Source organism: Myotis myotis, unplaced genomic scaffold (genome assembly GCF_014108235.1).
Source record: "Myotis myotis isolate mMyoMyo1 unplaced genomic scaffold, mMyoMyo1.p scaffold_m19_p_3, whole genome shotgun sequence".
In the NCBI taxonomy this organism is placed as follows: Eukaryota; Metazoa; Chordata; class Mammalia; order Chiroptera; family Vespertilionidae; genus Myotis; species Myotis myotis.
In genome coordinates this window covers 37,681,269-37,695,794 of record NW_023416335.1, presented here as the reverse complement: position 1 = coordinate 37,695,794, position 14,526 = coordinate 37,681,269, and the positions used below count along the sequence as shown (strand labels likewise).

The following is a 14,526-nucleotide window of genomic DNA, read 5'->3' as shown; positions in this document are numbered from 1 at the left end:
AGTGGATAGAGCGTCGGCCTGCGGACTGAAGGGTCCCAGGTTCGATTCCGGTCAAGGGCATGTACCTGGGTTGCGGGCATATCCCCAGTAGGGGATGTGCAGGAGGCAGCTGATCAATGTTTCTCTCTCATCGATGTTTCTAACTATCTCTCTCCCTTCCTCGCTGTAAAAAATCAATAAAATATATTTAAAAAAATAAAATAAAATAAAATAAAATATGTAGCTTTGAAATAAATTTCATATGCTTACCTGCTAATACTTGATTTTAAGGAAGATTATAATCAGTTCAGCCCTTCCCTTCCTTCTTTGTATCTTTCTCTACCTCTTTTTATCTTCAGGCTAAGAAGAAAATTAGAATTTTTTTCTTCAGTGTCATTCTCTAACTTACTATCCTTGCTCTTCTCTGAAAATATTCAGTCCACAAGTTAAAAGAAATAATGTGTCACAGTATACTTTGTGAGGCAACCTGGAACCTTTGGAAGAAACTCTAAGTGCTTCATAGTCTCCACTGCATCTACCATGCCAGTCTACTAAAAGATTTTTCAATTTTTTGACATTTTGTTTAAGTTATGGTTTAAAATCTAAATAGCATAAATAGTAAACTGACTGTTTGAAATTTTTTAAAATTATAGATTAAGTACTGAAAATTATAAAATATAAAAATTGAAGAAAGATATGTAATGATTCTGTGCACATATATACATATATCTACATGTATAATAATCTAGTCCATGGAAGTATAATCTCAATGAGACTGACAAGTTTTAAATTTTTATGTATCATCACAAAAATTTTAGAAGTATGCTTTGAACTTTCTTGCAAGAAAATGAACTTGTACATACCTGTCCTTTTTCCCTCTCATGTAACTATGTTTAGGTACTTTCGTTTCTAGTGTTTTTATACTATCATGTAATGTGTTATCAAAGAGAAAATAATTGAGAACATCTCCCATACCATATAGTCATAAAGCTTCATATATTCATTGTCTTCTTCATGTTCTTAAGTCTTAGTAAAATTGAGCTATTTTAATAAAGATGACATCGCCCATCTCTAAATAAAAATACATTGACAGAATTTAAGAATCAGATGATTTCTTACAGGGGGTATATATATAAAAGGAGGAAAAAAACCCTTTTTTATTAACTTATTTTCTAAGTATTATATTATCTCCTGTGTATTTCATACTTTATGTAAAGCCATTAGCCAGTGGATAACTGCTGGAAACAGTGGTGGCTTGTTCCAGTAGACAGACTGTTGCACTGGATAGTATCTGGCTTGTGGCTTTTAAATAAAGATTTCTGTGGGATGACTTAGGTAGATTTGTATTGCCATTAGTGTCACCATGGAAGCTGAGAAAAAAACAGGCAAATAATCTAGTACAGAGAAGAATTTTAGAAGTATATATGTAATTATGAACCCTTTCTTTCATTCTTTCTTTACTGAAGGCCATTGAACACCCAGTTCGAACCAATCAGATTCCACGTCAGATTCCTGATCAGTCTTTCTACACAAAGCCATTGCCTGGTATTATCATGGGAGGAATTTTGCCCTTTGGGTGCATCTTTATACAGCTTTTCTTCATTCTGAATAGTATTTGGTAAGCTAAAGACTAAGTCCTCTTATTGCCATTACCATTATATGTATTACTAGCTTTCTCTTTTTGTTTATGTGGATTACTGTTTATATCTTACAAATTTAAGCTGTTCTCTCCAATAATCAGAAATCTTAAGAGCAAAAAAGTAATTTGTTTTCATGTGGGAAAAAGATAATAGTGATAGCTATGATTAATTGAGGCTTATTAATTCTTACTCTAACTTAATTCTCAGATCTCTATGAGGTATTTATTATCTACATTTTACAGAGATAAAAATGATGCTTTAGAAGTTAAGTAATTTAATTTGCCTGTGTCACATAGTTACCATGTGACAAAAAAATTAATCCAAATCTCCAAACCTATGTTCTTAAATAAGTCATCTGTACTGCTTCAGAGAAGATACTCTGAGCCTCCTGATCGAGAGGTTTCGAGCAGGCTTTGGAGGAAGGGTTGAGCTAGCTAACCTTTCAAAGTCCTTTATTATCCCAAGAGTCCTTTAGTCTCTGACTTCTTATTTTCATTGAAAAACTCATAGAGTTAATTTTGAACCACTCCATTAGGGTGTATACAGACAGTCTTTGGGATACATAGGACTCAACGTCATTTCGTGGTTACGTTGCCATCTCCCATTTATCTATTTAAAAAAAGTTCTGTCATTTTGACGTATGTACATATGTGCTTTATGTTTTTTATTATTTATTTACTACAAGTAAAGGTCAGGAATTGTTATCTTTTAAATTTTTTTTTTTACTGTTTCACTTCATTACTGCTGTGTATGTGCTCCATGTGGGTGACGTAGATGCTTAAGTAGATGGGTTCCGACTTATAGTGAAAATCGCGTCATGTTGTGCTGTAGGAACAGATCTCTGACGTAACCCAAGGACCTACTGGATTAGGATAGTTATTTGATCACATTGACATATGTTACAGAAAGTATCGAGGTTTGAGGTAGCATAAAGTGAGAACTAAATTTGAGCTTTTTAGTGATTAGAACCTCTTTCTTTCAGGTTTATTATAATATTTTCCAAATTCAACTGCTTTTATAATATATATACTAAATGTGGCCATTTCTTAGTTTGGCTATGACTTCCCATTAATTTTTTATCAAATTTGTGAGACTCACCAGTAGACAGTTAGACTAAGCATATTTGAATAAATAAGAGTTTTAGGTTCTACCTGAGCAGGAAGGCAAAGTCCATGACATTGCCATATCCTTCCTCCCCTGCCCCACTCCTACCCTATCATTGTCTAAGTCTGTAAGAATTTGTCTTCTCTGATTAGTTGGAAGAAGACAACTAATCAGGGTCTGGCAGGGTAGTTCAGTTGGTTAGAGCAGCAGCCCAAAAAGGCCAAGGTTGCAGGTTTGATCCCTGGTTAGGGCACATAACAAGAATCAACCAGTGAATGCATAAATAAGTGGAACAACAAATTGATGTTTCTCTCTCCCTCTCTTTCTCCCTTCTGCTCTCTCTCAAATCAAAATTTGAAGAAAAAAAAGGTGGTCCTGGTTGGTGTGTTTCAGTTGGTTGAGCGTTGTCCAGTGCACCAAAAGGTGCCTGGTTCAGTTCCCAGTCAGGGCACATACCCAGATTGCAGGTTGGATCCCAGCTCAGGGTGCATGCGGGAGGCAGCCAATCAATGTTACACTCTCACATCAATGTTTCTCTCTCCTCCCTCCCTCCCTCTAAAATCAGTAAAAACATATGTTAAAAAATATATTTTACCAAAAAAAAAAAAGGTGTATCTTAATTAGTTGGGAGAAACAGCAAACATTTTCAGTTCAAGAAAAATGAAAAGATTGTGTTATTTACTATGTCAAAGAGAAAATATAATTTCATTTTGACATGTTTGATTATAGGTCACACCAGATGTACTACATGTTTGGCTTCCTGTTTCTGGTGTTTATCATTTTGGTTATTACATGTTCTGAAGCAACTATACTTCTTTGCTATTTCCACCTATGTGCTGAGGTATGTATTAGCAGTATTCACTTACATTAATTTGTACACGGTATAATTTTGGCATAAGACTGAAACTATTAATTGAAATAATTTTTGCAGATATGTGTCATTAAGGTAGAAATTGACCTGTATTCCTAAGTTAAATGTAGTCCTTTTTAGGATTGAATTAAGATTGTATCCCAGTTCAGTAATAGTATTTACTTTGAGCCTAACTTTAAAATGTTAATTTCCTAAGAATAGCACATCATGCTAAATTTTTATTTTTTTAAATGTCTGACTTGATTAATATTCTTTTTGTAACAGATATTTCTAGACTGAAAATTTAGGAAACATAAACATATTTTAGTGAAAAAAATTATTAAAACATTACATTGTAATGTGATATTCATGGAAACCTGGCAAAATGATGGTACCCTATATAATAGGTTAGAGTTGATGCCTAAAGATTTAGGTTGTGTTAAATCATTTTGTTATAGTTACTTTCTTTACAGGAGATAAAATCTAACTTTGTTAAAATTGAGATGCTTTTTTAAAAAAATTAAGGTTAACAGAACAGTCATGGAGATGTAAAGTACAGCATAAGGAATATAGCCAATAATCTATACTAACAAAAGAGTAATATGCTAATTAGACCAGACTGACCAGACATCCTCTGGATGTCCAACTCCCTTCCAGACAAAGCCACAGTGGCGGGGGCCGAGGCAGAGATGGTTAGGGGTGATCAGGCTGGCAAGGGAGCAAGTAGTTAAAGGCGATCAGGTCAGCAGGGGAGCAAGCAGTTAGGGGCGAGATCAGGCTTGCACGGTGGAGCAAGCAGTTAGGGGCAAGATCAGGCCGGCGGGGGAGGGCAGTTAGGAGCAATCAGGCCAGCAGGGGAGGGCAGTTGGGGTGATCAGACCGGCAAGGGAGGGCAGTTGGGGGTGATCAGGTCAGCGGGGGAGGGCAGTTGGGGGTGATCAGGCTGGCGGGGAGGGCAGTTGGGGGCGATCAGGCCAGCGGGGGAGGGCAGTTGGGGGTGATCAGGCCGGCGGGGGAGGGCAGTTAGGGGCGATCAGGCTGGCAGGGGAGTGGTTAGGTAGTGATCAAGCTGGCAAGGGAGCGGTTAGGGGGTGATCAGGCAGGCAGGCAGGTGAGCGGTTAGAAGCCAGCAGTCCCAGATTGTGAGAGGGATGTCCGAGAGGTCCCAGATTGGAGAGGATGCAGGCTGGGCTGAGGGGCACCCTACCCCCATGCACAAATTTCGTGCACCGGGCCTCTAGTATTCTAATAACTACGTATGGTGTCAGATGAGTATGAGATTTATTGGGATGATCACTTAGTAAGTTACATAATGTCTAATCACTGGTGTACACCCAAAATTAATATAATATTGTATGTCAACTGTAATTGAAAAATTTAAAAAAAAAATAATTTCCCAGAAAAAAAAAAATCAAGGTTAAATTCATATACCATAAAATCAATAATTTTAAAGTGAACATTTCATTGGCACTTACTACATTTACAGTATTGTATAACCACCACTTCCATCTTGTTTCAAAATATTTTCATCATCCCCCCCCTAAATAAAATCCCATACCCATTAACAGTAACTTCCCATCCCCCCTCCCCAACACCAATCTGCTTTGTCTCTACAGATATTTCATATAATATGTGTAGCCTTTTGGGTCTGGCTTCTTTCACTTAGCAGACTGTTTTCAAGGTTCAGCATATTATAACGTATTAGTACTTCATTTCATTTTATAGCTGAATAATATTCCATTGTATAGATACACCCCAGTTTGTTCACCTATTGGTGGACATTAGGTTTGTTTCCACCTTTTGGCTATTATAAATAGTATTGCTATGAACTTTGATGTGTAGATATTTGAGTATCTGTTTTCTATTTTGAGAGGTATGTATATGGAAGTGGAATTGCTGAGTCATGTGGTAATTGTTTCGCTTTTTGAGGAACCACCAAATTGTTTTCTACAGTGATTGCACCATTTTACATTCCTACCAACAGTTGCACGAGGGTTCCAATTTTTCCACATTCTTGCCAACACTGTTATTTTTTTATTTTGTTTTTTTAAATAATAGCCATCGTAGTATGTGTGAAGTAGGTCTCATTGTGGTTTTTCATTTCTCCAATGACTAATGATGTTCACCGTCTTTTCTTGTGTTTGTTGACCATCTCTATATCTTATTTGCAGAAATGTCTATTCTGTTTGTTTGCTCTTTTTTAAATTGAGTTGTTTATCTTTTTGTTGAGTTGTAAGAGTTCTTTATATATTCTGAATACTAGATCTTTATTAGATCTATGATTTTCAAATATTTTTCCCATTCTGTAAGTTGTCTTTTCACTTTCTGGATAATATCCTTTATATGAAAGTTTTTAATTTTGATGAGTTTGATTTGTATCTATTTTTTCTCTTGTTGCCATATCTAAGAATTTATTCCTAAATCTAAGGTTACCTTTATGTTTTCTTCTAATGTATAATTTTAGCTCATATATTCAGGTCATTGATTCATTTTTAGTTAATTTTTGTGTATGGTATTAGTTAGGGGTCTGACTTCATTCTTTTGTTGCTTAAAGTATTACAAAGGGTATTACATATGTGTCCATTTTATCCCCCCGCCCTAGACAGTCCCCTAGCTGACTTCATTCTTTTGCATTTGAATATCCAGTTTTCCCAGCACCATTGGTTGAAGAGACTCTTCTTTCCTCATTGAATAATCTTGGCATCCTTGTTGGCCATTGGCCATAAATGTATAGGTTTATTTCTGGATTCTCAATTTTATTCCAGTGGTATATATGCTATCCTTGTGCCAGTACCACACTGTTTTGGTTAGCATAGCTTTGTAGTAAGTTTGAAATCGGGAAGGCTAAGTCCTTCAACTTTGTCCTTGTTTTTGAAGATTATTTTGGCTATTTAGGGCCCCTTGCAATTTCATATGAGTTTGAGGATCAGCTTTTCCATTTCTGGAATAAAAGGGGGGGACATTAGAATTTTGATAAGGATTGCATTGAATCTGTAGATCACATTGGAGAGAATGGCCATCTTAACAATATTAAGTCTTCTAATCCATAAACATGGCATGTCTCTCCATTTAAGTCTTCTTTAATTTCTTTTAGTTTTGTAGTTTTCAGTGTACAAATCTTTCTGCTCCTTAGTTAAATTTATTCCTAAGTATTTTATTCTTTTGGATGCTGCTGTAAATGGTTTTTGAAAATGTTTGTTTTTTGGATTGTTCATTGCTGGTGTAAAAATCACAAATGATTTTCATGTTGATTTTGTATCCTGTAACATTGCTAATTTGTTTATTAGCTTTGTTAGTTTTTGTGTGGATTTTTTTGGATTTTTTAAATGTTGGTATGCTTTTCAAATATATTTATTTTTCACATATTCAAAAGGGTAGAAGAGATAGTGAAGTATTTCTTTCAAAGATCTCCTGCTAAGATATAAGCCACTTTATTTAAAAATAAGAACTGTTTTAGCCCTGGCTCAGTTGGCTCAGTTGGTTGGAGCATTGTCCTGTACACCAAAAGGTTGCAGGTTTGATTCCCATTCAGGGCACATGTACGTATGTTGGGGCAACTGATCAGTGTTTCTCTCTGTGTCCCTTCCTCTCTCTAAAAATAATCAATAAACATATCCTCGCATGAGGAGTTAAAAAAAAAAAGTTAAATAAGTAAATGAAAGAAAGAACTGTTTTAAAAACTTACCTTGTTTAAATTATCTATATACATAAAAGCCTAAGTAACCGGCTGACCAGTAGCTTTGACGCACACTGACCACGAGGGCCAGATGCTTAACACAGGAGCTGCCAAGCTGCAGTGATTTGGCATCTGCAATTCTCGGGTGACGCACCCAGAACCAGAGAGGAAGGAGCCCAATTCTGGGGTGCGTCACCCGAGAACTATACTCTTGCAATCCAGGACCCCTCAGGGGATGTCAGAGAGCCGGTTTCTGCCTGATCTCCACAGGCCTGGCCGAGGGACCCCACCAGTGCACGAATCTGTGTACCGGGCCGCTAGCCCATTGGCTCCCCACTTTGGGTCTGGCTCCCCACCGGGCCTCTAACCCATTGCAGAGGTCGTGGGTCTGGCCCTTACAGAGACTTGTTGACTCGATGAGCTAAATGATGAGACGTGCAGTACCTACTGGCTGCAGCCCCGACGTCTGGTGCCCACGCCAGCTCATCCGCTTAACACATTGCAGACGGATCATGAGGATTCTCATTTTTTCTGTTCTAAGGCTTGTCGCCAATCACGAGAATTCTTTAAAAAGATATTAGCTTGTAAGAACATGTAATAAATAACTTCAAAATGCAATGGGTATTTAATTTTAAAGCGTGCTTTTAACATTTATTTAAAATGTTTTTTGTACTCATTCAATAGAAATTTATCTGGCCACTGGGTAAAGCTAGCAATAAAACTACTGGTCTGCAATGTGTTAATGTTGATTTCCAGTGGAGGCAGCGAATTTTCCTGCTACCACTCTCGACTGGGAAACCAGCCGGGGCTTCCCTCCTTCTGGGCAGACTAGCGCCAGCGGGCAACCTCCAGGGAGCGAAGGAGGTGGAGGAGCAGCTCAGGTGGGAGGAAGTATGGTCCCGCCACAGGACTCCGCCTGGGCAGAACAAGAGCCTGACATTGAGCAGGGTCCTGCCCTAGGCCGACTAGATTCCAGGCTAAGTAAGTCCTGTTTGCTAAATAATTGCATTTTGCAGCTAAATGCCCACAAATTGTCAGTTACCGCCAAACTTTTAGGGTACAGTGAGATGAAAGAAGCGAGACAGATACAGAGAGAAAGTGACATAATATTGGGAGAAGAGAGGAGGAAGCCCAGTTCCGGGGTGCGTCACCTGAAAACCGCCCTCTCGCAATCCAGGACCCCTCGGGGGATGTTGGAGAGCTGGTTTTGGCCCGATCCTCGCAGGCCAAGCTGAGGGACCCCACCAGTGCACGAATTCATGCACTGGGCCTCTAGTGTTAGTAATACCTGAAAATGGATTTCAACCAGGACTTAATAGACTAATCTTCTTCCTAATATAGTTGACTAGACTATAAGATAAGTGATGTTAATTTTGAACTATGTAAATGTAAATAAGCCTTGTAAGTAAATTTTCTAAGTAAAAAGTATATTGCTTTTCTTTGGGAAGCATACATTTTAAATATAGTTTAATGCTTCATTGTTCATAAACTGTTTAAGATTTTCCACATGTTTTTAGCCAGTGCTGAGTAGCTCCACCAAAGATAGGAAGTGCTTTTTAGTCTCTTTAGTGAGGAGGGAAATTGACAAAGTTCAGTAGGAGAAAAAGACTGAAACCAATATAAAACATTAGGTTTATGGGCTATTTCACTTAGCTATCTTTGATTTGTAACTTTATTCTGCTACATGTTATCTATTAATTTGAAATTAATTCTTGTTCTTTGATTTTTTTCTTTTCTACCTAGGATTATCATTGGCAGTGGCGTTCGTTCCTTACTAGTGGCTTTACTGCAGTTTATTTCTTAATATATGCCATACACTACTTCTTTTCAAAACTTCAGATCACGGGAACAGCAAGTACAATTCTGTACTTTGGTTATACCATGATAATGGTTTTGATCTTTTTTCTTTTTACAGGTGAGAATTTAAATGATTATTTTTAATTAATAAGTTTTTAGGCTAGTTATTCAAATTATTTATCAATATTTTCCCTATAAAACCCAGAAGGCTTCTACTACTCAGCACTTCAATATTTAGTCCTCAGTGCAACTAAGCATAGTCTGGTCTGCCTCTCTGTGCAGTGAATATCAGTAAACCAAGGTGAGGAAGCAGAAGCTAAGGGAAGAAGTCTAAACAGGGTCATTGTTGTGCTAAAAGTACTAGAGTACCTTGACCAGTACATCTCAATGTTTTCTCCTGTTAAGCTCTTTTTTTTTTTTATGTCCTCTTCCTTTCCCCATTGACCCCTTGTAGCCTGCTCCTGCACCCTGCCCCTGTCCCCACCACACTACCATCCCTGCCTTCCCTCTGATATTCAACAGTCTGTTCCATGCTTCTATGTCTCTGGATCTATTTTGTTCATCAGTTTATTTTGCCCATTTCAAAAAATACAGTGGGGCCTTGACTTACGAGTTTAATTCATTCCAAGACCGAGCTCGTTAAGGAGCTCCTTAACTCAAATTACTCTATCAACTCAATGCAAAAAATCTGCGAAAGACAGCTGGGACACTCGTAAGTCAAGGCCCCACTGTAGAGTAAAAATCTCTAGTTACTTAATTTTAGGAGTAAAGTAGAAATTAGAGAGGTGAAGTCAAGATGAGATTGAGAATAAATGATATCAAGAAAAGATAATCATAGGACTTCCCTTATTCTATAAGTTTTAAACTACAAGTTTAAAATTCAATAAAATAAAATATATAAATAAATAAATAAATAAAAATTAAAAAAATAAAATTCAAGTACCTAATGGTGTACAGTGTATATAATAGTGGCATTTATGTATGTATTTTTTTCTCTGCCCATTTGAGTAAGTTTCCTATATCTTAGAGCCCTATGGGTGCTTGTAAGCATGTGTGGAATTAATGAACTAAAAAAAGAAAATTGAGGGACCTTTCTTTGTCACAAAAAATGTATATCTAAAATTTTATCTAAGGTTGTGTTGCATGCTATGTGAGGACATATAGGAGCCCAAAAGAAAAATATATTTAAATTAGAAATGTTCTACTTTTTTACTCATCTGTTAACATTTAGGAGAACTAAGTAGGTTTATTAAGTGCCTCTGTTGCTATATCGGTATATGGCAAGCTTCAGGCACTTACATCAATTCTGTATTCCAGGTCATTGGTCAGACATAATGAGGTTGGTGTTTTCTAAAGTGGGGTATACCCATAGTTACTTCAGGACTCCAGACCCTTATCTTAGTCAGTCTGTTTTACAAAACAAAATAATATTCATTCATTTAAAGAAAGATGCTTTAAGTATGTATATTATATCTATTCCATATTAAGAAAAAGATAAAATACTAAAAGTATTTTGTTAAGAACAAAGTAAACATTCTTAGGGTTATCAGTATGGTGATAAAATGTTTTTTTCTCGTCTCAACATACCTTCTCTTAAACAAGGTTGTTTAAATAGATTTATGTTTTCATCATTACTTTTCTGAAATTAACTCTAACTTCATCCCTAGCTAAGCTTACTAATGATCCTTTGAATAATCAAAAGGTATATTCAGATACCTTCAGTATATCCTCCCAAACAGTGACTTGTGCATAGTAGGTACTCAGTACATGTATGTTGTGAGAATGAGTATAACAACATTTATAGCTTTACATAGTAATGCTCCACTTGACTTAGAAAATCTCCTTTAATACCTCTTCTTTATATTACATTTAAAGCAATGTTGAAAACTAGACTTACAAGGAGTATGTATGTCCCCTTTCTGTATTCTTCTGCACCCCCACCTGTTGGCTCTTTCTCAGGGGTAATCCTGGAAAAAATGGTATGCCTCTCAGTTTTTAAAAATATGTAAGGCAGTTTCATAATTTAGTATATATCCTTTTGCAAAACAGAGTCTCTAAATTTATGTTTAATAAATCTAAGCATGGTATAGTTTTTAAAAGTACTACACTTGAAGTCAGAAAAAGGGGATTTGAGTTCTGGTCCTACTTACCAGCCACGGGGCCAATAGACAATCCCTCAAAGCCTCATTTTTGTCACCTGTCTAGCATTCAGTTTTTTGGAATCTAGATTGATGAAGATACCTATAAATCAAGGCATATATTTTTTCATGAATCATCTCATGTACTCTGCCTGACAGTCTATGGAGGCAGCCAGGGCATATAAAATTATCTCTGTTTAAAACAAGATAAAGAAATGGGCTTGTAAATTCAGTGGCCTACTCCAAAGATGTTATACACAGCTCATGACAAAGCTGCTGTGTCCTCTGGTACCACACCACCTCTCATTCTCAGTGGGGGTGCATCTTTATTATTATCCTAATTATATTGCTTTTAAACAATTTGTAAAGCCTTCCTGCATTATTTTATTATAGTTCTCTGAAAACCGATAATTCCCAATAGCTATACTTAGAAATTATCCCCATTTAATTCTATGAATCTGATGCTCTGTCATATCAGACCTTGAATTAATTGTAATAGTATCTTTCCATTTTATGGTAAATCATTCTTTAAAAGGAAAGGAAAATTGTCATCCTTTTCATCTTAATTTCAGTCTTTTGCATGTAATAAGAAAAATGTATTCTAGAAAGCTCAGGTAATCTTATAGTATAAAAAGTCCTTTCTGTCAATTTCTGTAGGAAATTTGATTTCAGGTGGTTGTATATTTTTCAAAAAAGCTCATGGATCTATGTTATATTCCTGGAAGGTAACAGTTTTTAGTTTTGTGGCTTTTTTTAAGGAAACAGTCATTTTAAATCAGTATGATGTGTGAATTATTAGGCTTTCTTTGAAAAAGCATTTATTTTTCTTTTTTCTCTTATAGGAACAATTGGCTTCTTTGCATGCTTTTGGTTTGTTACCAAAATTTACAGTGTGGTGAAAGTTGACTGAAGAAGCCCAGTGTGTCCAGTTAAAACAGAAATAAATTAAATTCTTCATCAACAAACATCTGTTTTGTGACTACCTTGAGTTTTATCAGACTTATTGGCCTAGTAATCCTTCAGAAACAATATAATTCTAAATACACCTCTTCCCATACATTTTTCCCCACAAAATGTGTTTTCAACACTAAAGCATTTGTATTGTGATTTGATCAAGTATATATTCAGTTGTTCTCAATGAAGAGCAAATTTAAATATGTGCATTTGTAAATACAATAGCTATAACATTTTCAGTACTTCTAATGATAGTAATAGAGGAGGCCGTATTAAACAATACCGATGAAATACCGGACAGTTCATTGTAAATAGAATTTTCTAGGCTCAGTAGGTGGAAAGAATTATTTTTCTTTGAAGGAAATAACTTTTTATCATGGTAATTTTGAAGGATGATTCGTATGATGTGTTTATTGAGGGGATGTGGCTTTTTTAAAAAAATCCTGTATTGGTTGTAATTGTTCATACTTTCTTTTCTGTGTTGACTTCATTATTCCCATGGTATTGGCCTTTTAAACTATGTGCCTCTGAGTCTTTCACTTTATAAATTTGTTATCTTAATAAATATTGTAAAAACGTCTTCATTGCATCATTACCTGTTGTATATTCAAAGAGAATCTGTAAATAATGGTGTTTTAAAATGAGTTACATGATTTTATCAGATTTTACTGTTTTTGTTAATGTAACACTTTCTGAGTTTTGATTTAAATGAAATTCCAGTGTCCTGGGCTTTGTGACAAATCTAAATTTTTTACCACTAGGCAGTAATGGAAATTTTAATCATGCATATCTAGCCAGGTAATTGATGTAAGTCTAGTAGTTGATATGGGCCTTACTACATTGTCATTAAGGACTTTGTTTCTGACCAATTTTTTCAAAATACAGCATTTTTTTATGGGTCTGTTTTTTTTTTTAATCTTCACCTGAGGATATGCCCATTGATTTTTAGAGAGAGAGAGAGAGAGATCAATGTGAGAGAGAACATTGATTGATTGCCTTCCATCTGCGCCCCAACCGGGGATTGAACCCACAACCTAGGTATGTGCCCTAAATGGGAATCGAACCCAAAACCTTACTGTATATGGGATGATGCTCCAACAAACTGAGCCACACCAGCCAAGACTGCATTTTTTATGTTTTAAAAGTCGATTTTTATGATTAGCAATGACTGGGAAATCTTCCTCTTTATTATTACATTGTCTTAATTTGGATTCCACAGTTTTCTTAGAGTTAAATAACTATTTCTCTTTCACATACTTCTGATTAATTGCAGTTCATGTGGAATATAGAAGTTTGGGATTTCAGAAACATTAATCTGCTTTTATCTATGAGAATATTCATCTTGCATTTTAGGGGCTCAGGGCTTGCTGCTTATGAAAGCAAGTCAGATACTGTCATTAAACTTATAACTAAAATTACTTGCTTTTGTTCACATGATGTTGGTGGGTTCCTGCTCAATAATTTTATGTTGATATGCTTTTTAAAAACTGGCCTATTAGTTTTAAAGAGCGAAGGAGCTTTAGTTATTTTTAATCTCTGACATAGTAGATTTAAGATAGAAAAGTTCCTTTCAAATTTATATACCTCTTGCAGAATACTTAGGTTTTTATACATAATACTCTTAAGGTACCATTGCAATAGTCTGGTTGACTAAATAGAGGTTTTATAAAATCTTCAGATTCAGACCCTAGGCTTACTTTTGTTGGTCAAAGTTAAGTTTCTTCAATTTTATTTTTCCTTCAGGAACAATTAGCTTAGTGATTAAAATAGTCAACTTACCATTTTGATGTAACTTTTTTTCTCTTTTTCTTTACACTTTGAAGTAGCCATATTCACACTTATGCAATGAAGAGGCAATTGGAAAATAAAAGTATTAAAGGAAAAGACTTAGAGGGAGGATGAGGAAGGAGACTGAAAAGGCAAGACCAGTGGCAAGGAAGGTAGTGGAAGAAAAGGCCACTTCTCCATGGCTTTTATCATGACTTCTTAAGTCAGCTGCTGTGTTTTGTTTAGGAAGTTCTCTGGGATAAAAGCACACTGGTTAGGCATGTGAGGTGGCTGGTAGAATCTTTGGAGCCTTGTCCTTAGCTTGAGTGTACCCCAGGAAGAGAACAGTTGGGTTGCGTTGTGCTCTGAGCACAGCGACTGGGCTTCTTGGGATTGTGGAGAATGACCGCCCAAAGGATAAAGAGCTTCTGGCCAGGACCTTTATCCTGCTTCTGATAGGACCAGAATTGCTCGGATAACCAGTGAACCTCAGCTGCTTGGAAAGGTTTTTTTAAAAACCTTCATTAATAAAGACCTCTTCCTTCATAGTTTATAATGTAATTATTTATCAGATGTCTGTCTACCCTCCACTAAGATTACAAGTAAGCTCATTGGAACATG

The 14,526-nt window shown here is 36.1% G+C and overlaps 1 protein-coding gene across 1 annotated transcript in view; it reads left to right on the top strand.

The window, feature by feature from the left end:
* Nucleotides 1-12,718, top strand: part of TM9SF2 (transmembrane 9 superfamily member 2) — a 68,100-nt gene extending 55,382 nt beyond the window's left edge. The window contains exons 14-17 of the mRNA XM_036297784.1: nt 1,446-1,597; nt 3,453-3,564; nt 8,993-9,164; nt 12,027-12,718. Of these exons, the coding sequence (XP_036153677.1) occupies nt 1,446-1,597; nt 3,453-3,564; nt 8,993-9,164; nt 12,027-12,094 (504 nt within the window). The 3' untranslated portion in view covers nt 12,095-12,718. The remainder of the gene's footprint in view (nt 1-1,445; nt 1,598-3,452; nt 3,565-8,992; nt 9,165-12,026) is intronic.
* Nucleotides 12,719-14,526: the final 1,808 nt, after the last annotated feature.